Genomic DNA, 22,920 nt, shown 5'->3' on the forward strand with positions numbered 1-22,920 from the left:
TTTTAAAAATCCCTGGACAGTGATGCAGAAAACGCTCTAACCTATCAGTATGTTCTTTAACTGTGAATTGTAAAATAAAAACAAAGGGGAAAACTGTGTTTCTGATCTGTACTTCTTTTAAAGAAAAATACGAATTTAATGATAAACATGAAAGATGGATGGGGAATCGCAAGCCCGCCCTTCCGAACTAGGGAGGCAGAAAGCCCCAGGTTCAATCCCTGGCATCCAGCAAGTAGGGATGGGAAAGACCCCTATCTGAAACCCTAGCAATCTGCTGCTGCCGCCGGTCAGTGTAGGCAACGCTGACACACACCCGGGGCTTGCTTCTACACAAGCCAGGCATCTTTCTACGCTCCTCGACGCAGCTAAATGGCTTGGCCAGCAGGTGGCGCTGCGGGACAAGCACGACGCTCTCTCACCCATGGCCTCTATGATTGGAGGCCACTTCCTCTTCAGGCGGAGAAGGCGGCAGCCCACGTGGGTGGCCAGGTAGGTTTGCGCGCTGCCAGGAGGGAATGCAATCCTGGACGGGGTTGCTGCAGTTTGGATAGAGAGCAGCTTAGGCAGGGAGGCTGAGCTGCAGATCTCTCTCTCTCTCTCTCTCTCTCTCCCTCCCCCTCCCCGTTTTCAGCTGAGTTTGTTACTGGCTCCGCAGCCCACAGGGACTAGCAACTTGAACTTTTCTATTTGCAAAATCAGGGAGGGAAGGAGGAGCAGAATTTGCCAAATCCAAACCTTTCGAGCCTTCGTCCCAGGGGGCAACTACTGCTAACTACTGCGGTGCTAATTCTGTGCTATCTCTGCAAGGCTTTAGCTGCAGCGATGACCTTCAGACGTGGGTGGCTTTTAAAAGATGCTCAGGCAAACCTAGGCTGGATTGTTGTTGTTGTTGTTGTTGTTTAGTCGTTTAGTCATGTCCGACTCTTCGTGACCCCATGGACCAGAGCACGCCAGGCACTCCTGTCTTCCACTGCCTACCGCAGTTTAGTCAAACTCATGCTGGTAGCTTCGACAACACTGTCCAACCATCTCGTCCTCTGTCGTTCCCTTCTCCTTGTGCCCTCCATCTTTCCCAACATCAGGGTCTTTTCCAGGGAGTCTTCTCTTCCCATGAGGTGGCCAAAGTATTGGAGCCTCAGCTTCACGATCTGTCCTTCCAATGACCACTCAGGGCTGATTTCCTTCAGAATGGATCGGTTTGATCTTCTTGCAGTCCATGGGACTCTCAAGAGTCTCCTCCAGCACCATAATTCAAAAGCATCCATTCTTTGGCGATCGGCCTTCTTTATGGTCCAGCTCTTACTTCCATACATCACTACTGGGATGCAGCTGTGGCTTTACTGCTGTTATCCAGGGTGCAGCGATGACCTTCAGACGTGGGTGGCTTTTAAAAGATGCTCAGGCAAACCTAGGCTGGATATGGATTGCCATTTATTATGCCACCACCTCAAGGTGGTGTGTGCATGGCTTTCTCTGCTCTTCCGCTCCCCTTTTTATCCTCACAACAACCTTTTGAGGTAGGTTAGGATGAGAGACAGTGAGGTCACTCAGTGGCTGACTGGGAATTCAAACCCTGGTCTTCTAGAGGCTAGCACTCTAACCATCACACCACACTGGTTAGCCCAAACACGTTCTCATGGTTCTGAATTAAGGGCTGATTTAATATAGGAAGATGCTGTGTACAGAGTCAGACCCACTGGCTTGTCTAATTCAGCCTTGCCTACATTGACTCACTGTGGTGTTTGAGATGGTACCCAGAGATGCCATGGTCTGAACATGGGGCCTTCTACATGAAAGCAGATGCTCTGCTTTACTAATACTCAGTGATGCTCCTACCATTGCTATCGGAATTATTCAACCCCCATTGCAAATCAGGTTTATTATCAAAATTTACAGACTTTCAGTTGTTTGCAATGAGTGCATAAAACAAAAGCAATTGAAGTAGCTCAACACAACGGATGCTTCAAGTGGTTCCCCCAAAATTCAGCTGAAATTGCTTAGTAAACTGTAGATGATTTATGAGTAATAAATTCCTGCATGAACTGCTGGGTGGGGGAGTCAAGGCCAAGTGAAAAATCCTAGAGCATATCAGATCAAAGTTGATTTGGGGATTTATTATTATAATTGTTATTTTATAATTATTATGCATGCTCAGGTAGGGCTTACAAAACATAACAACTAATTGCGCAGTTCTAAAATACAGAACCGCCTGCCAACCTAGCAGTTCGAAAGCTCCTCCGGGTGCAAGTAGATAAATAGGGACCGCTTACCAGCGGGAAGGTAAACGGCGTTTCCGTGTGCGGCTCTGGCTCTGGCTCTGGCTCTGGCCAGAGCAGCGATGTCACGCTGGCCACGTGACTCGGAAGTGTCTCCGGACAGCGCTGGCCCCTGGCCTCTTAAGTGAGATGGGCGCACAACCCCAGAGTCTGTCAAGACTGGCCCGTACGGGCAGGGGTACCTTTACCTTTACCTTAAAATACAGAACAAAACTATGTCATCAGGCTGTTAAAATGTAAATGCCCATGATTCAAATATATGATAATATAGCACACCATTTAAAAGTGGAAACTCTGGGCAGGAGATATTGGGAAAAGTTTTTGTTTCAGGATTTTCCAGAAAGACCACATAATCCATGTTGATTTAGCATTTTGGTTCCTACCCCCCTTTTAAGGTTGAGAGAAAGGCATATTGAACGTCAGAGATGGCACTACTCCTGTCTTTTAAATCTGGCCTCTGGGACGCCGCAAGACTGCCCTGCGCCGTTGGAACCATCCGACATCGCTCCACGCGGAGAAAACCTCAGGCGGGGGAACGCGAGCTTCCTGGTGGGGTGAGCAGCCAAGTGACTCCTGATCATGGGCTCGAAACAGCCAAGGACCAGAGCGAGGCCCAGCCACGTAAACCCTGGAAGGGTCGTGCCCTTCGGAACGAGTTCTGGCGGCAATTTCGTGCGCAGACCATGCCGTCTGACAGGGAGGAGCTGAAGAACTTGAGGAACGATGATTTCCCCGAGAGGAAGAGGAGCCCCCCGCAGAAACCCCTCCCCGTCGAAAGGACCAAAGGCTCAGAGATCTTGTTTGGGGTTGCTCCCTGCTCCTTGGCTCTGGCCAGATCCAAGAGGAACTTCTTCCAACTCTTCCTCAAGGCTGGCAAGGGCACTCCATCTCCTACGCTGGAAGAATTCTCCCGGCGCGCCAAGGACAGGGGGATTCCAGCAAAGGTGGTTCAAAAGAAGGTTCTAGATGGCCTCTGCAAGGGCGGTGTCCATCAGGGCGTGTGTCTGGAAGCCACACCCCTCCGCCCCATTGGCTGGCAGGAGGCACCGCCCCCTGAGGCAGAGGGAGTGGGGTCACAGCTCCTTTGGCTGGCTTTGGAGGGGATACAGGACCCCATGAACCTGGGAGCCGTCCTGCGGTCTGCGCACTTCCTGGGCGTCGACAGGATTGTGATGAGTCAACGGAACAGGTAAAATAGCACCAGGTGAATTATTTTGGGGATGGGCCTGTAGCTCAGGGGCAAAGCATCTGAATGCGGGGAGGCAGATCCTTACCTGCCTGTTTGATTCGGCGCTGACATGAGGACTAGAATCTTAATTTGTTTTTAGCTGAACAACCAGAGCTCCGTGATAAAGCATCTGCTTTGGGGGCAGAAGGTTCAGTCCCTGCCATCCTGCCTGCCTGCAGTTCCTTAGGAGCAAGTGCCATTGACCTCGGTGGGGTTTACTTTGGAGCAATCCTGCGTCAGGCCAACTTGAGCATAGGCTGTGGGTTAGATGCAGTTTTTCCATTCTCTCTGCCCCTGCGGAGACAGGTGTTGCTAACAGAACCAGCTTGTGGAGATCTGCTGGGAAGCATTTAATAATTTTTGCCTCTACCCCGGGCTTCTCTCTTTGTAGCTGTTCCCTGACACCTGTGGTCAGCAAAGCCAGTTCGGGGGCCATGGAAGTTCTGGACGTATATAACACAGATGATCTTCAGAGCCTTCTTAAGGTAACACGCCCACAAACTTTTGCCTGTTTTTCTTTTAAATTAATGGTTACAGGCAACTTCCTGTACGCCCAAGGCACGCACAACCGCACTCATTGTTGCAAACCTGGACGTGGCGTGAGGAGGGGCAAAAACAGCGCAAAAATAGCGTCTGGCAGTCCCATGAGCCTTTGCACTGTTATTTGAGGCCTGTGAGAAGTTGGATTTTAAGCAAGGAAGTTTGGAGAAAGCGCGTGTGGTGGAGTTTGGTGGATTTTTGGTTTTTCCAGGGTTTCCAGAGGGTGTTTACAGGCCTTTTCGATGGTGTTCCCAGCATACGTGATTTTGCTTAAATGCACGGTGTCTCAGAATGTAACCCCCATGTCCATGAGGAGTTGCCTCTACATTTTTATCTCGCCTTTCCTCCAAGGAGCTCAAAGGGGTGAACGTCGTTCTCTCTCCTTCCCCTATGTATTCTCACAAAAACCCTGTGAGGCAGGGTAGGATCAGAGACAGAGAAAGGGTCACTTGGGGAGTTTCATGAATCGGTGGGGCTTTGAGGCCTGGTCTCTCAGGTCCAACACTCAGACCCCAGGAGTGACTCTCCTGTAGCGCTCCAGATGTTGCTGGACTCCAGCTCCCACAATCCCCGAGCATTAGCGGTGCTGTGGGGGTTAATGGGAGTTGGTGTCCAACAATCTCCAGAGAGCTACCCTGACTCTGCTCTGACCGCCTTTGCTCTGATTCAGCAGCAGCACTCCTCTTAAATTCACACGGTGAGATTGCTTGCAAGCAAAGCATCAGGGAAGGACGCTAGCTCATCTGCTTTGTATGCCAAAGGTGCTGGGTTCAATTCCACGTAGGGCTGGGGGAAGGCCTCAAACCCTGGAGAGCTGCTGCCAGTCAGAGTTGACAACCCTGAGCTAGATGGACCGATGGCTTGGCTCAGCTTAAGGCTTCTTTTAAACCCCCTTTCATCCAGAACCAAGGGGACTAGAATCTTTGTTTCCAAGTTAGAAAGATCGTAGCTCAGTGCTTTGCATGCAGACAATCCCAGATTCAATTCCTGGCGTTTCTGGGTAGGGCTGAGCAAGGCTCCCTTTCTGGATCCCTGGGGGGTTGCTGCCGTTCAGAGCATACTGCATTGACCTGGATAGACAAATGGCCCGACTCTGTAGCAGACAGCTGGTCTCTTATTCCACTCTGTTCCTTTTGCTCTGATGCATTCCAGCGTCTCTTCTGCCTTGCTTGGAATGGCTGCTGTGCCCCGTTCGGCCACCCAGTGGCAGTGTTGTACAAGCTTTTAAAAATAAGTTGGATTTTGCTAGGTGGCTAGCTTGAGGTCCATACGAAGTGGGGTGTGCACATAAGATTGAAAGCTGGGTTTACAATAGGGTTTTCAGACGTCCCCGTTTCCCGGGGGCAGTCCCCGGATTTGCGAATAAGTCCCCGGACAAATTCCATCCCCGGAGTTCATCTAATGTCCCCGTGAAACGCAGCAGCGGCAGTCTCAGCAGCCCAGAACAGTTGGCTCTGACTGGCTTCAGGAGCTGCTCCGAAGTCCCCATATGATGGTGTTGCAGGGGCTCTAAGATGCAGCTTCCGGGCTGCCTCCACCTTCCCTGACCCCAGCAACTAAGCTGTGAAGGGAGGCTTCATGCTGCCGATCAGAGCTTGTGTGCAAGCAGGAGGGGGCAGGGATCTTTCAGCTAGGCAAAAGGAAGCCTCCCTTTGCAGCTGAGGGATCCCCGCCCCCTCCTGCTTGCACGCAAGTAGGAATGGGATTGGGGCTGCTCCGATGTCAAGGGAGACATTGCTCTGCCTGACAGATCCCCGCTCCCTCCTGCTTGCATGCAAGTAGGAGTTGGGATGGGGCTGCTCCGAAAGGCAGTGTGAAGTCTACCTTCCTGGCTGACGGATCCCCGCTCCCTCCTGCTTGCACGCAAGTAGGAATGGGATTGGGGCTGCTCTGATGGGAAGGGAGACCTCACGCTGCCTGAGCCTCGCTGCCGCCACCACTCTCGGCCCTCCTTCTCTGCCTTCCATGCCTGACCCACTGCACACCGCTTCCCCACCGCCACAGAAGAACTAACAACTCAGGGGCTGCCCAGGCTCATGGAGAAAGGAGATAGAAGTCTTGGAGGAAGGCGGTTGAGGTCAAGGTGGCTGCTGCCCCTCTGCCACTGCCATCGCTGCGGCATCAACGTCCAAGTGTCCCCGGATTCATTGAAAAAAAATCTGGTAACCTTAACAAGCTGGGGAAAGGATGGAATTTATCCAATGAGCACCCTCCAGGTGTATCTGGGCTCCGGGACACACACGACATAAGCCCAAGACCCGTCTTCCCACCAGTTGGGCATTGAGTCGGCCGGGAGACGATTTAACGCTGGCTGGCCTTTCAGACAATGAAAGGCAAATGGCCTAATTTTTCAGCCGCCTTTTCTCTGCCCCTTTCCTGTGGATCTGGGGAGCCTCCCCCCCCCCCCCCGATCTCTGCCAGCCGCCCCGCTCTGGAACGACCCCATAAAGAGGCCATTAAGAAGGTGTTGCAACTTAATTGAAACATCTGTGCGGACCGCTTCCCTCTACTATAAATGTGCAATTTATGAACATTTGGGCCGTTGAGGCGCTCTGTTTAATTGGGTCCACGTTGGCCGGCTTCACCTTTGCTGCAGAGCGGGCATAAATCCCAGCGTCGTTACGGCCTGGAAATGGCAGGTTTTTTCAGAAAACGAGGCAGATTTTCTCCCCTCCCCCCTCTAAAAATGGATTTTGTAGGTGGTTGTGTTGAAAGGATGAGCTGGGAGCATGTATGCAATAGCAACTTGTTTTCCTGGATCAGGGCAAAGTCTGTGTCCGGGAGGGGCACAACCTGCTTCCCTCTTGATGTCATTAGATTCCATCTCCAATCAGCCACAGCCAGCATGACCAGTGGTTAGAGATGATAGGAGTTGTAGTCCGGAAACACTTGTGCTAAGCTGTTCCTCTGCCCCCCTCTCACAGTAGTTAGAGGGAGGGCCTTTCCTAATTCCCTCCAAGGAGCTCAAGGAGGAGTACAGTGGTACCTTGGGTGAAGAACTTAATTCGTTCCAGAGGTCCGTTCTTAACCTGAAACTGTTCTTAACCTGAGGTACCACTTTAGCTAATGGGGGCCTCCTGCTGCCACCGCACGATTTCTATTCTCATCCTGAAGCAAAGTTCTTAACCTGAGGTACTACTTCTGGGTTAACAGAGTCTGTAACCTGAAGCGTCTGTAACCTGAGATGTCTGTAACCCAAGGTAGCACTGTATGTGGCTCTCCCCCTCCTTGCTTAGTCCCCACAACAACCCTGTGAGGTTGGTTAGGCTGAGAAGCAGTGACTGGTTCTGCCTGTCCCTGCAAGCTTCATGGCCGAGTGAGGATTTGAAAATAGTAATAATAATAATAATAATAATTAATTTATTACTTATACCTCGCCCATCTGCCAGGCCTCCCCAGCCACTCTGGGCAGCTTCCAACAGAATATTAAAAACACAATAAAACATCAAACATTAAAAACTTCCCCAAACAGGGCTGCCTTCAGATGTCTTCTAAAAGTCAGATAGCTGTTTGCTTCCTTGACATCTGATGGGAGGGCGTTCCACAGGGCGGGTGCCACTACTGAGAAGGCCCTCTGCCTGGTTCCCTGTAACCTCGCAGTGAGGGAACCGCCAGAAGGCCCTCGGCGCTGGACCTCAGTGTCCGGGCAGAACGATGGAGGTGGAGATGCTCCTTCAGGTATACAGGACCGAGGCCATTTAGGGCATTCAAGGTCAGCACCAACACTTTCAATTGTGCTGGGAAACGTACTGGGATTTGAACCTTGGCCCTTGCCTGGCACTCTAACCACAGCTCCACATTGGCGCTCCAGCGGCTGGAGAGAGACTCCCAGCTATCAAGGGATACTTGGACTTCCTCTGGGTTTGAATTCCTGGCTGCAAAGGAGGTTGGGCCGCCTCGCACCAGGGAATCGTTTGTCAGATGGTTCTGTGTTGAGGTTTCATTTATTGTTCTTAACACGTAGTGCTTCCTGGGAACCCACAAAGTTCGAGTTTCTGATTTAAACAGTGAACAAACAGCAACTAGCGCAGAAGTATCTTCTTCCTCCATATCATGGAAGTGGGAATTTATACGAAGCAATCCTCAAGTTTGCCCTTTTCTTTTGCTCCTATCTCACCGCCCGTATCTTCTGGAAGGCAAAATCAGAGCAAGGATGGGAAGTCCTTGGAACAGCTGCCCACACCAAGGACTTGGATTCTGTCCCCACCGTGAGTTGCTTAGATTTCCGCTGGAAGGGACCCACCATACTGCTGCTAGGTATGTAACACTGCGGCACTTACATTTTCAGGAAGCCCTGTACAATGGTACCTCGGAAGTCGAATGCAATCTGTTCCGGAAGGACGTTCGACTTCTGAAATGTTCGATTTCCAAAGCGCAGCTTCTTATTGGCTCTTGCAATCGGAAGAGCCAACCGGAAGCCGCTTGTCCTCCGCGTCAGATTTCTGGCTTCTGAAAAACATTCACAAACTGGAACACTTACTTCCGGGTTTGCGGTGTTCAGGAGCCGATTTGTTTGGGAACCAAGCCGTTTGAGTACCAAGGTACCACTGTATTGGGAAGTTTTTAATGTTTCATGTTTTATTATGTTTTTATTTGTGCTGGGGCAACCCAGCCAGATGGGTGGGGTATAAATAATAAAGTTGTTGTTATTTTGGAGGGCCAAACTTTTGCAGAGAAGCTGGCCGTAGCTCAGGGACAGAACAGGTGCCAGGTTCAATCCCCAAGTAGGGTTGGGAATGATTCCAGGCAGAACACCCTGGAGAGGGACTGCCGGCCAGTGTAGACTGGGTGTGTGGGGTGGGGGGGTGGGGAAGGGTTTGCCAACTTGGAATCTAAGGCCGCTAGTGTCTTATGGTTATTTCCCTGAGCAACAGCCCTGTGAGGTAGACTAGGCCAGGAAACAACAAACTGGTTAGAGATTCCACCCCCCCGCCCCTGTTAGCTGGGTAACTGGGAGAGGATTTGAACTCGCCTCCCCCCACATTTACTACGATACCACATTGCCTCCTGAGAAGCTTGGAGGTCTTGCGACTTCCCTGACAAATGAAGGAAGGCAGCTAGGAGACCGCAAGGACTTGGGTCTGGGGTGTGCTCCAGTTTTTATTTTTATTTTTTATTTGTTCGATTGATATAACCACCCTTTATCGCAAGATCTCACGGCCGTCCGCAAGATAAAATACGAAGTAAAAGCACAAATAAGTACAGTGGTACCTCGGGTTAAGAACTTAATTCGTTCCGGAGGTCTGTTCTTAACCTGAAACTGTTCTTAAGCTGAGGTACCACTTTAGCTAATGGGGCCTCCTGCTGCCGCTACACCACCGCTGCACAATTTTTGTTCTCATCCTGGAGCAAAGTTCTTAACCCAAGGTACTATTTCTGGGTTAGCGGAGTCTGTAACCTGAAGCATCTGTAACCTGAGGTACCACTGTAGTTGAAACAAAAACAACAAAATGATAGCCCCCATTTTCCACAAATGCCATTTAAAAGGCTGTAGAATATTAGTCAGCCAAAGGGTTATTGTGGGATATCGTACCATAGACAGCCCTCCAGACCCTTCTGGACTCTCATCGTCCCTGGCCATTGGCTGGCCTAGCAGAGGATGCTGGGAGTTGTAGTTGCACAACCTCTAGAGTCTCACAGATGCGCCCCTTCACCCTGGCTTTACCTGTGCCAAACCAAAAGTATTACCTGTGCCAAACCACAAAATATTGTGCACCAACCGTCTGCCAGCCCATCGATTTTCGGAAAGCTGAAAGAGAACAGGGAAGAAATCTTCCCCTCTGTCCTTCACCTTCAACGCCTGGCTTTTAAGAGAGACTGCATCCGAACATGGAGGGTCCATCGCAACCCCCAGGGAGGGCCGCTGGTTCCCCTGTGTTACAGGACAGAAATGGACTTTTTCCCCTTCCACCGCCAAGGAGTCTCTCCTGAGTTATGCGCCGGGGGCTGTTTGCCCGTGGCTGGGAGCATGAGAGATGCTTTGGGTTATTCCTCTGCGGTGGGAAAGGCGGCGGCGGCGCCCCAACGGTCCCCTTTCCTTTCCTTGCCAGGCTCATCTTTAACCGAAACGCTGATTGAAGCCGGGGAGCTGACAGAACGCCGCGGCGTCGCTCCCGGGGCTCGGATACCTTTTTGATTACAGGGAGGAAAGAGATACTGGCAAGTCGGGGGCGGGAATGATGAGCTGCAGGGAAATCCATCTCCACAACGGGCGGCGGGACAACGAGTCGGGGAGTGCAGTGACAGTCGGGGGCTGTTACTTTGAAGGACGGCTCGGCTCGTTCCTGCGAGGGAACGGAATCTCTTTCGGCGGAGCGGAGGGGCTCCCGAGAGCGGGCCGGCCTCTTCTTGCCGGCGATGATTTCCACTCTCTGTTGAGCGCTTAGCAGAAAAGAGAAAATTGGACAGGGCAGGGAGCCTGGGAGATTTGGGGGAGAGGAAGGGGCCTGCAGTTTGCAGAAGCGCGAGGAGAAAGATAGGAGAATCTGAAAATTTGGGGCAGTTGGATGGGGACAGAGGAGGCCCATCTGCCTGTCAACCGCCCTGAGATCTTGTGATGAAGGGCGGCAGAGAAAACTAATAAATAATAATAATAATAATAATATTTTTTTTTATTTATACCCTGCCCTTCCCAGCCAAGACCGGGCTCAGGGCAGCTAACTCCTGATATAAAAACAATTGATTGAAATACAACTTAAAAACAAGATTAAAATACAACATTGAAACATTAAAATACAGCCTCATTTCAAATCAAAAACCTTTTTGGGGATGAAAACATCAAGTCTTCACCAAGGCTAACTATCCAGACTGGTCCTACATGGGCCAGGAAAAAGCCAGGGAAGTCCCCAAATAGGAGTTCCATCACAGAAGGAGAAAGGAAAAAAGAAAGAGGGGAAGGGGATCAAGTTGATTCCAAGCCAAAGGCCCTGCGGAAATAAATCGGATCTAGTCTAGCATACTGATCTCACAGAGGCAAACTAGAAGCCAACTGTCCCTGCTTGGGATTCCCTTTGACTGTTTTTCAGAGACATACTGCCTCTTGAGTCGGTGCATAGCCATTGTGGATAGTAGCCACCGATAACCCTTTCCTCCATGAATTTGTCCCACCCTCTTTTAAAGCCCTCCAAGTTGTTGGCCATGCCTGCTTCCTGTGGGAGGGAGTTCCGTAGTTGAACTGTGTGAAGAAGTCCCTAATGTCTGTCCTGGGTAATTATATACACGGGTGGCGCTGTCGGTTAAACCACAGAGCCTAGGACTTGCTGATCAGAAGGTCGGCGGTTTGAATCCCCACGACGGGGTGAGCTCCTGTTGCTCGGTCCCTGCTCCTGCCAACCTAGCAGTTTGAAAGCACAAGTAGATAAATAGGTACCACTCCAGCGGGAAGGTAAACGGCGTTTCCGTGTGCTGCTCTGGTTTGCCAAAAGCGGCTTAGTCATGCTGGCCACATGACCCGGAAGCTGTATGCCGGCTCCCTCGGCCAATAAAGCGAGATGAGCACCGCAACCCCAAAGTCGGCCACGACTGGACCTAATGGTCAGGGGTCCCTTATCATGGAGGTGGTGTTGCTATCTCATGCTCTGGCACATTGGCATGGATCATGGGCCCCCCAAACATCTTTAAGAAAAGCATCTCAAGTGTTTCTGGGTGGGTGGTCAATTTGAGGGAGATTAAATTGGACAGGGGAGTGATCTTGTGTAGGATATTGTCATGGGGGGAGGAGGGAGAATAAATTAATTTAAGATTAATGTTAATAGAGAGGATTTGGGGGACGTAACAAATAAGTGCAATTGACCTGATCTGGAGAAGAGGATCTGTTGGGGAATTAATTAGGGGATAAATGAATTGGAAGAAAAAATGATCTGGGGTGGCTGTGGCAGGGGGGAACAGGACAAATTAATTGAAAAAATATTTGAGAGAATTGCAAATCGGCTGCCTTGCCTTCTGTGGTGGTCAAAGTTTGGATCTACCCATATAAATTCTTTGCAAAGTTGTGTTCTCTGGATCTAGGCCCCAGAAGCTGTACTCAGAAGCTGTCCATTCATTTCAATGGGTCTGTTCTGAGTATGAGTTATGTTGAACTGCAATCCTAGGATCATTTTAAAGGATCTCACAGCACTCCGACCAAACTCCATTGGTCGTTTGTCTCGGGACAAGTGCCCAGAGAAGCAGTTTCTCATCAGCTGTTTTCCAATTACCAAATCTTAATTATCACCAACAGCTTCCTGAAACAAATTCAGCCTCAACCTGGGTGTTTCTGCCCTGCCTTTCAGCCCCAAGGGGTGAGCAGTCTTTTTAACAAGAAAACACAAGCCCTGTCTGATAAAATCCATAATCTAAAATACAAACACACCCTACATTAAAAAGAGCCGTGGGGAGTTGAAAAAGGCAACTGAACCAAACTCATTGCCTGTTAATCAGACATGTTGAGATCAGGTTCAGGGGATGAAGATGGTGATGTTAGGGGAAGAGGACCTATGAGGGAACCATGATCCATTTTGTCTGGAGAACACAGAATCGTAGAGTTGGAAGGAACCCCAGGGGTCATTTAGTCCAACCCCCTGGAATGCAGGAATCACAGCTTGCACGATAGCCCTTTTTCAAATATCTGAAGGGCTGTGGCATAGAACAAACATTTATTTATTTATTCAGTTTATATACTGCCCTCTCTCTTTTATTTCAATATCTTTTTGGTTCTGATTTGCTTTCAGATATTTTAAAAAAGAAAAGGCACCAATGCTAAACGACAACATATCCTTGCACTAATGAAATAAAAGCAGCTTTAATGCAAGAGTCGCCAACTTTTTCAGCCCATAGGCTCAATTGGATTTTTTGAGCGAGTCTTTTGGGCTCCCAGCTCCTCTGGTTCATTTCTCCCCCTCCCCTCCTGTGAGTCAGCCCCCACCTTGAAAGAGAGAATCTTACACACACACACACACACTGATTTTCCCAAGTGATCTGGGTAAAAGTCAGAGCCTTGAAATGGCCATAGAGCCGAAAGAGGAAGTGGGAAAGAGTGCCACTCTTCCTACTTCTTTCTCCAGCTCTATGCTTTCTTAAAGGTACGGAAACGACGTTATTTATGTCCAAGGGTGTGGTTTTTGTATGCGTCCCTCAGAGGCTCCACGAGCATTTAGGGCAAGACCATGAAATTAAAATCCTGGCCTTTTATTGCTTTGTGTTTTGCCCGTGTGCAGGAAATGAAGGTTACGGCCTTTCTCCGGGGACTAGAAGCTTGTGCCAAAGGATGTTGACCATTTTCCCAGGGCGAGAGCTGCCGCCTGGGATTGAGTCCTTAAATGTGTCTGTTGCGGCTGGTAAGCGATTCCACCTTTGAACTCATCTCTCCTTGAAGCTTCTTCCTTCCTGAGCAGGAAAGTAAAATCTTGCCGACTGTTGAAACTCTTCTAACACTTTTTTTGTTGTTCTTTTTCTTTTGATAAAATTCTTCCGCAGGAATCCTCTTGCACTCGATCTGCAGCCAAAGAGAGAGAGACCCGTGATGCTTCTATAAGAAAAACAAAACAAAAACACTATGCCTTTGAGGAACTCGCCCAGAAGTTCTGGGATTAGGGGAAGCTGCATCCGGGAATATTCTGGGCCAGAAAGACAGGATTGGAACACAGTCCTCACTTCTACTCCCTTCTGCCAGACAGGGTTGGTGGAGCAGCAGGGCCACAAGGCATCCACAGCTGTTACGTGACAGAAGGTGTGTGTGTGTGTGTTAGAGAGAGAGAGAGAGAGAGAATGTGCTCTGCAAGAGTTTTAGTCCTGATGATGATTTTAAACTCTAGTGCATCTCAGTGTGTAGAGTCCAGGCATGTCCAAAGTCTGTCTTGGGGGCCCAATCCGGCCCCTGTAGCAGTATATTTCCTGGGGTAAAATCCTAAAAAACGCACAACTTCAACCCTAAAAAAAAGAGCTCAACAACTTTGGGGTACAATCCTAAAAAAGGTCAACAACTTTGGTCGGCCCTTTGGTCGGCCCTCACGGCCCTTCACTTCATCAAATCTGGCCCTATTTGAAAAAAGTTTGTACACCACTGGACCAAGCATCACACACCTCTCATGTATCTCAGTGGGTAGACCAGGTTTCTCTAAAACCCCACACGTTACAGTGGCTGCCCAAACCTCCGGTGTATTTTGATCTGTTTGTGCGTTGGCCAGTGGGAGGTGAGCTCATGCTGGGCAGAGGAACGACCCCGTATGATCCAACCTGCCTCTCTTAGCCTGACAAAGGTGGTTTTCGATTCCTCTCCTCTGTAATCTCAAAGGTGGAGGGGTTCTGGGGTTGAGCAAGGGGTTAAGACTCCATTGAGTGCAGTGCAAAATCCTGAGAACACTACAGATATAGGAAGATGACCTACTGAGTCTGGCTAGTGGTCTGCCTAGGCCAGCTTTTCCCTTGCCTCTGGAGTCTTCCCTATGTATGGTGTATCAGAAAAATTACCGTATTTTTTGCTCTATAAGACTCACGTTTTCCCTCCTAAAAAGTACAGTGGTGCCTCGCAAGACGAAATTAATCCGTTCTGTGAGGCTCTTCGTATAGCGGTTTTTTCGTCTTGCGAAGCAAGCCCATTGACAGCTTAGCGGATTAGCGCTATTAGCGGTTTAGTGGCTTTTAGCGGATCAGCTGATAAGCAGCTTAGGGCTTAGGAAAAGGGGGAAAAAAGGGAAAAAACCCCGCAGGAACTCGCAAGACATTTTCGTCTTGCGAAGCAAGCCCATAGGGAAATTCGTTTTGCGAAGCGCCTCCAAAACGGAAAACCTTTTCGTCTAGCGGGTTTTCCGTCTTGCGAGGCGTTCGTCTTGCAGGGCACAACTGTAAGGGGAAATGTGTGTGCGTCTTATGGAGCGAATGCAGGCTGCGCAGCTATCCCAGAAGCCAGAACAGCAAGAGGGATCGCTGCTTTCACTGCGCAGCGATCCCTCTTGCTGTTCTGGCTTCTGAGATTCAGAATATTTTTTTTCTTGTTTTCCTCCTCCAAAAGCTAGGTGCGTCTTGTGGTCTGGTGCGTCTTATAGAGCGAAAAACATGGTAGATTCCGTTCTTTGCAACGAGGATCCATTTCAGTCATGTGTATCTTGGCCTGTAGCAAAACTATTAAAAGAAGGCAAGTGAAATGTTCCATTTGCTTTGCTTTCCCTGTTCTGCAGAAGCCTGGGTTTTTTAAAAATAAAAATAAAAAGAAATGTAATAATACAGCATTATAAAAACCCGGGAATTGGTATGAAATTTCAGTTTCTTAGGAAGGAGGAAGTATATTCTTCCCACTAGGTGGTGGTAAAGATACAGATTGCGGTTTGCTTCACTATGGGCAGAAAACAGTTTTATAGCAAGATATCATTTCATCCTTTCTTGTTTGCTGGAAGGAAATGGGAATAAAAGCCATTTCTTTATCCTTGATACCAAGCTCTGATTCTCCGTATTTGTGAGTGTGCGTATTTTGTATCTCTCTGCATGAGAAACCAATTTTTTAAAATAAAAAAAATGGAATGCCATTTTGAGGGCAACGATTTTATATTATTAATGATTATTTGAGAGATTTCTAAATGCATTTCAAGAACACCCCCCCCCCAAAAAAAAGTGGTGTAGGAAATAAACATGAAAGTATAGCAAACTCTGAAACTTTTTTTTATTATAAAAAAGCCTGTTGTTGTTGTTGTTTAGTCATTTAGTCGTGTCCGACTCTTCGTGACCCCATGGACCAGAGCATGCCAGGCACTTCTGTCCTCCACTGCCTCCTGCAGTTTGGTCAAACTCATGCTGGTATCTTCGAGAACACCATCCAACCATCTCGTCCTCTGTCGTCCCTTTCTCCTTGTGCCCTCCATCTTTCCCAACATCAGGGTCTTTTCCAGGGAGTCTTCTCTTCTCATGAGGTGGCCAAAGTATTGGAGCCTCAGCTTCAGGATCTGTCCTTCCAGTGAGCACTCAGGGCTGATTTCCTTCAGAATGGATAGGTTTGATCTTCTTGCAGTCCATGGGACTCTCAAGAGTCTCCTCAGCACCATAATTCAAAAGCATCAATTCTTTGGCGATCAGCCTTCTTTATGGTCCAGCTTTCACTTCCATACAACACTACTGGGAAAACCATAGCTTTTACTATACGGACCTTTGTTGGCAAGGTGATGTCTCTTTAAAAAGCTTTAAAAAGCCTACTCTGTGGTAAAAAATAACGACAGATGGCAGCAACAAAATGCCTCATTGTACAAGACTGGGTTGTATCGGAGTTAAGCCATGCTCGGAGCAGACCAGTTGAAACCACTGGACTTAGGTTAGGCCCTATATTGTGCTAGACTTTGAAAGTGGGATTGTACTACTTTAAACAATCTTGGCTCTCCGCAAAGAATCCTGGGAACTGTAGTTTGTTAAGGGTGCTGAGAGTTAAAATTTCTAGTTTGCTGTGTCATAAGAACAGAAGGAGAGCCCTACTGGGTCAGCCCAAACTGTTCAGAACAATGAGGACTGGAATCTTAAATCTTAAAAATAAAGGGCAGGGCTTCCATTGAATGATAGAAAATTTGTTTTCTATGCAAAAAGCCCCAGGTTCAGATTTCCAACTAGGCCGGGGGATGTTCCCTCATTGCGAGAAGTAAGGTTACAGGGAACCAGACAGAGGGCCTTCTCGGTAGTGGCACCCACCCTGTGGAACGCCCTCCCTTCAGATGTGAAGGAAATAAGTAGCTATCCTATCTTGAAAAGACATCTGAAGGCAGCCCTATTCAGGGAAGCTTTTAACATTTAACGCTGTATTGTTTTTAATACTTGATTGGGAGCCGCCCAGAGTGGCTGGGGAAACTCAGCCAGATGGGCAGGGTATAAATAATAAATTATTATTATTATTATGTGTGTTTCCTGAAACCTTGGTGGGCTGTTGCCGGTGAGTGTCGAGCATAAGCTAGACAGACTGACGGTATGGCTGAGTACAAGTTTGCATACTGATCTCCTATGTTTCTAAATGCAATCATTGCCTCCTCCTGCTCCTCCATTTAATTTCCTGGGTATTTTTAAATGTCAAAAACGTCATTTTTATAATCTTCCTTTTTCTTTCTTTTGCCTTAAGCCTGAATATAATTGTCCTTGTGATATAACTGTAGAAAAGCACACCCCAGTGTGTGTGTGTTTTTTAATGAAAAAGAAAAACACCCTCCCAGCTCCATATCATAAAGGAGAATTTTAATTGTCACTTTTTGCACACATCAGCACGATCGGAAACAAGCTCCCTGATTACTTTTGTGGTTTTGTACACAGCCGATCTTTTGATACCTGGAGAAGGAGGAAGAATTGTTGTGATGGTAATTTGAAAGTGACTTTTCTCATCCCGGTTGTCTTGTCAGGGATTTGTTTCAGGGATGTCTTTTCCAGAAAGCAGATAATAATTTTTATGCCATCGGTGGTGGTGGTGGGAGGCTTTCCCCCCAGCAACTGCACCTCTGAAATGCGGGTTCAATAATCAAAGCGTCTCTGAAGACCAAAAATAAGTGATCTGTTAAAACATTTGTCTGCATATGGTATTAGATTTTTGCCAGACTCACCTGATACACAGAGAGATCTCAGGAATCTTTCATGTCCGGTTTCATTTGGAAACGCAGGACTCTTCCGAGAGTGGAGATTCTTCGGCTTTTGAGGTTTTCATGGTCAATTGTTAGCTTCCCTCTCTCTGTTCAAGACCTCTGAAGAAATTTCAAGACGTGGGGAACCTCAGGCCTGTGATGCACTGAGCGTGCGGCCCTTCATAATCTCCATCTGGCCCCCGGGATTCACTCCCAGGCCACACCTCCTTACCCCAGGCCACACCCCTCCCTGGCCCTGTCCCACACCCTCCTTGAGTGTTTGTATCTGTGTCCTTTTGCTCTGAGAACACCTCTTCCTTGCCTGGAGAAGGATCTGTGCAAGTGTTTGCAGGAGCTAGCCTGACCGCATGAAGGTAAAATTGACACCACTTGTTCTACCTACATTTGCCTCTGGCTCTGCCTACTTCCTTGCATGTGGGGAAGGACCGTGGCTCACTGTTAGAGCTCTGCCTTGCATGCGGAAGGCCCTAGGTTCAATCCTTGGCGTCTCCAGGTTCAGTCTGTAGAGCAGGAGACGCTCGATCTCACGGTTGTGGTTCGAGCCCCACGTTGGGCAAAAGATTCCTGCATTTCAGGGGGTTGGACCAGACGACTGCTGTGGTCCGTCCAAACTACAATTCTGTGACTGGGATGCTGACACACTGGGGAGCCACTGCCAGACAGTGTAAAAAGGTAAAGACAGTTAAGCCCAGTCAACGGTGACTATGGGGTTGCGGCACTCATCTTGCTTTCAGGCCGAGCGAGCCGGCATCTGTCCACAGACAGCTTTCCGGGTCATGCGGCCAGCATGACTAAACTGCTTCTGGCACAACGGAACACCGTGACGGAAACGTCATTTACCTTCCCGCCGCAGCTGTACCTATTTATCTACTTGCACTGGTGTGCTTTCAAAGTGCTAGGTTGGCAGGAGCTGGGGCAGAGCAATGGGAGCTCACACTGTTGCAGGGATTCGAACTGCCGACCTTCTGATCTGCAAGCCCAAGAAGAGGCTCAGTGGTTTAGACCACAGCGTCCCGCCAGTAAGTGTAGACAATAGTGAGCAAGATGGACCCAATGGTTTGACTCGGGATGAGTGCTCTCCCCGAAACTAGCCCATAGTGGAATGTGTCCCTCAGGCTGGAAAAATGTGGCTTCCCACCCCTGCTGCAGCTTGCCCCCCACTCGCTCTCCCCAAGGAGTTCTGAGAACCCCTCCAAGGAACCCCAGAAAACCAACGGCACAGTGGAGATCATTGTATTTCTACGGCATGACGCATGCCTTGTGTGCGTACGTCACATCAACGGGATTTAGAACATAAGCAATCCTGGACACTGAGGTCCAGCGCCGAGGGCCTTCTGGCAGTTCCCTCGCTGCGAGAAGCCAAGTTACAGGGAACCAGGCAGAGGGCCTTCTTGGTCGTGGCGCCTTCCCTGTGGAACATCCTCCCACCAGATGTCAAAGAGATAAACAACTACCAGACTTTTAGAAGACATCTGAAGGCAGCCCTGTTTAGGGAAGCTTTTAATGTTTAATAGGTTATTGTATTTTAGTGTTTTGTTGGAAGCCGCCCAGAGTGGCTGGGGGAAGCCCAGCCAAATGGGCAGGGTATAAAATAACAACAACAACAACAACAACAACAACAATAATAACAATAATAATAATAGCCTGCAGGATCAGGCCAGTGGCCCGTCTAGTCCAGCATCTTGTCCTCGCAGTGGCCCGTGGGAACCCAGCAAGCAGGATCCGGGTTGCTTCCAGCAACTGGGACTCAGATCCATTAAGACCTCCAACCGCGGAGGCAGAGCATAGTTACCGTGGCTACCAGCTACTGGTACCCTCTCCTCCATCAATTAAAGAGCTCCAGGTGTGCTCCATCCAGGATCCATCACCAGCCTTGCCCTCCTTGGGAGACTTTTGTCAAAGGCCTATTTCCCCACCTCCCTCCCTCCCTCCCACCCACCCCACCAACCCAAAATAAACAAGTGCTGTGGCCTATTATTATATCTTGTTTTCCCCTCCTCCTTTTCAGCCGTGTCTACCTGAGTCAACGATACCTCTGGGTGCCTTGCAGAACCCTCCAGCCGCGCCAAAGCGATAATCGGCGTTTGTAAATGTAATCAACCTTGAGGTCTTGTCACTTGCGCAGGTGCAATTAACATTACCATCTGCTAATCCGTGATTAACGATGTTTACAAATATGCTACAACATGTTGAAAAAATACGTTGGCACTTATTTTGAAGCACCCCCCCGCCAGGCCCACACCCCCCCTTCCAGCTTCCCAACCTGCCTCCCGATTTCCTTTGGCAAATGCGAGCAGGCGCCTTGCCCGTTAAGGAAAGGAAAGCGCCGGAACGCTTTTCCCGACGGAAGTTAGCCTGTGCCCCTGCTGTTAATTTGCAGAACATTTTGATTTATTTATTTTTTTAACTTTCATTTTCATCGTTTAAAAGCGCTGTTAAACTTCGGAACCAGCTGTAGCAATGACAGGTTCAGGAGCTGGTGGGGAAGGGGTCACCCGCTGCTAAATGGGATCTAATTGCAAAGGAACCAAGGTGCCAACTGCAAGGAAATCTTGGTTTCGGAATGACATATGGTGAGCTTCAAAAAGTTTTGTTTAGAAAATCGCCTTTAAGCCCGATGTTAAGCGACGTGTTAATGAACTGGCAAGGTGTTGCTGTTTTTATTTTTTACGGTGGAGTCGTAATGAGATGTTCACAGAATTCTAGCATCGCAAGGGATCGTCTAGCCCTCTGCAATGCAGGAATCGCAGCTAAGACTTACTGACCTGGCAAAATGATATTAGGAGGTTTATGGTGACGATTAATAAATTTATATTTTCATGGTATCTGTTTACCACTTGACTTGTAATAAAAAAACCCTCTTTAAGTGGTTTGCAAAAAGCTTACGGGTAGAACATTCTTATTATATATAAGCATCGGCTAAAAGCAGGCATTTAAAAATATTAACAAGGAAAAAAAGCTCAAAACACGTGTTGGCATTTTACATGTCTGGAGAGGCTCGCCTAAATGTTCTAAGCAGACACTGAATGTCAAGTGGCAGGGAGTTCCAAAGTCTAGTTGCTGCAACACTAAAAGGTGGTTTGTTTTTTAACAGGGACTGCACGAATAATTATTTTTTTTCCCTCACATTGCATGAAGAGTGTTGTAACCAGTAAAAGTTCTGCTTGGACTGTAGACTCATTGAAATTAATGGTCCTAAGTGATACATGTCCATTAATTTCAAGGAATTGACTCTCAGTATGACTCATATTAGGTGCCCGGCACCCAAAGGCTGTTAATGGAAGCACCTTGCTTGGGAAAACATTCAACAAACTGGGGGCCGCTGCTGGAAAGAACCTTTCCCTTGTCAGAAGAGGGAGCCAGAGAAGGTCCTCAGCTGATGAAAACAGGGTCCAAATGTACTCAATTCAAGAGAAGTGTTTTGTTAGATATTGGGGTTCTGAGCCTTATAGGGCTTTGCAGGTTAAAACCATCACTTATAAAGCACCTATGTTTTTCTAAGGGCTGTGCAGAGTTTATAAGTTAGGCCTTGCTGGCACAAAAGGAAGTAGGCATGGGGAGGGCAAAGGAAAAGCATGCAAAGTCAGAGGCTAATTATTGAAGTTATGTAAAGCCAACAGCACAATCTAATCAGGACAGATGAGCCTTCAAAGCAGGCTTCCTCAAACTTGGCCCTCCAGATGTTTTGAGACTACAATTCCCATCATCCCTGACCACTGGTCCTGCTAGCTAAGGATCATGGGAGTTGTAGGCCGAAAACATCTGGAGGGCCGAGTTTGAGGAAGCCTGCTTCAAAGGGTCATCTGGTCCAAACGCCGGCAATCACAGAATCCCTGAGGTGGCCATCCAACCTCTGTTTAACCTGCAGTGAAGGAGAGCCCATTGGTTTCCTAGATGGTCGTTCCATCAGAAGGTGTCATCGGAATCTCATTCGTTGTCGTTTGAGCCCATTGGTTCGGGTCCGACCCTCCAGAGCAGCAGAAAACAAGCTTGCCCTTCAGAGACTGAAGATGGCTATTATGCCACCTCACAGAAACTAGCCTGCTAAAAGTAAAGGGACCCCTGACCATTAGGTCCAGTCATGGCTGACTCTGGGGTTGCGGCGCTCATCTCGCTTTATTGGCCGAGGGAGCCGGTGTACAGCTTCCGGGTCATGTGGCCAGCATGACTAAGCCGCTTCTGGCGAACCAGAGCAGTGCACGGAAATGCCGTTTACCTTCCCGCTGGAGCGGTACCTATTTATCTACTTGCACTTTGCCATGCTTTCGAACTGCTAGGTTGGCAGGAGCTGGGACCGTGCAACAGGAGCTCATCCCGTTGTGGGGTTTCAAACCGCCGACCTTCTGATTGGCAAGTCCTAGGCTCTGTGGTTTAACACACAGCTATTATGCCACCTCACAGAAACTAGCCTGCTGCACAAAGATAATTTTTTTGTGTCTTCCCCCTGCCCACTTTTGCTTCTGGGCCTACCCACCGCTGAGTGTGCGGCCTCCAGAAACTTGCTCAGAAAGGAATGTGGCCCCTGGTTGGGAAAAATAAAATCCCTCCCTCCCTCCCTGCCCGGTTGACACCGGCAACTTTTAACAGTGCGATGATGTTGGTAATCTAATGGGGAGTCAAATAGGATGCGCCAGGGTTCCTATTACCCACCAGAATAAATTAGGCGCTTGTTTCTGTCAATATGTTCGCGGCTTCACCTAGGCTCATTAGTGACTGCCTTGAATAAGAGGTGCTCATTGGAGGGGCTGTGTTTTCTCCCCATTAGCATCGCCGGCTAATACACATTTTAATATAAACACCAGTTCTAAATGGCTGCCTGGCTCCTCTTTCTAATGTTGCTTTTAAATGGAAAGTTCTGAACGGAGGAAGGAGGGGGCTTTGACGAATTTCCTAACCAGTATTGGTGAGGGAGGTGAGCAAACACCCCTAGCCAAATATACTCCTGCGAGCAGAATTATTTTCACGAGGTTCTGACTTTTTTCTCCCAGCGTTATTTCACTTTGTTTAATCCTCCGGAGTGTGCTTTTAAAAACAAAATAAATTTGGTTGTCTCATTTTCGACACAGCTCATCTTAACGTTGTGTGTGTGTGTGTGCGCGCGCATGCGCAAAACATTCTGCATTATAAAATGCACAGAATAGAACTGGGCTGGAGTGAAAATGTTATGTGATCGGAATAAACCCAGAATGCTTTGGGGCTGCTTTATAACATCTCCAGAAAGAATAACTGTTTGTGTGTGTTCGTTATGTTGCAGTTTAATGAGGCTTGTAGCTGAAAGATAAAGCGGTGTGTGTGTGTTTAG

At 48.5% G+C, this 22,920-nt stretch overlaps 1 protein-coding gene across 2 annotated transcripts; it reads left to right on the forward strand.

Moving 5' to 3' along the window:
* Nucleotides 1–428: 428 nt before the first annotated feature.
* MRM1 (mitochondrial rRNA methyltransferase 1) lies at nt 429–15,447 on the forward strand. 2 transcript variants are annotated; one of them, XR_013833528.1, is made up of 7 exons: nt 429–489; nt 2,672–3,465; nt 3,896–3,989; nt 8,181–8,301; nt 13,239–13,358; nt 13,498–13,750; nt 15,036–15,447. XR_013833528.1 is itself a non-coding variant. In XM_079955783.1 (6 exons), exons 2-6 carry the CDS (start codon nt 2,702–2,704, stop codon nt 13,542–13,544), a joined length of 1,146 nt encoding a protein of 381 aa, XP_079811909.1. In that variant the 5' UTR covers nt 429–489; nt 2,672–2,701; the 3' UTR covers nt 13,545–14,131. The 2 variants fall into 2 exon arrangements, 1 of the variants encoding a protein (XP_079811909.1); XM_079955783.1 differs by lacking the exon at nt 15,036–15,447 and having other exon boundaries at nt 13,498–14,131.
* The last annotated feature ends 7,473 nt before the right edge of the window (nt 15,448–22,920 follow it).

This window comes from Podarcis cretensis, assembly GCF_951804945.1.
Source record: "Podarcis cretensis genome assembly, chromosome: 15".
NCBI lineage: Eukaryota > Metazoa > Chordata > Lepidosauria > Squamata > Lacertidae > Podarcis > Podarcis cretensis.

Bases quoted from the DNA above. Each gene is read 5' to 3' on its own strand.
- MRM1 (XM_079955783.1), top strand. From the start codon at position 2,702: ATGGCACTACTCCTGTCTTTTAAATCTGGCCTCTGGGACGCCGCAAGA. The intron at 3,466-3,895 runs GTAAAATAGCAC...CTCTCTTTGTAG, and splicing joins GTGATGAGTCAACGGAACAG to CTGTTCCCTGACACCTGTGG. The intron at 8,302-13,238 runs GTATGTAACACT...GCCCGTGTGCAG, and splicing joins ACCCACCATACTGCTGCTAG to GAAATGAAGGTTACGGCCTT.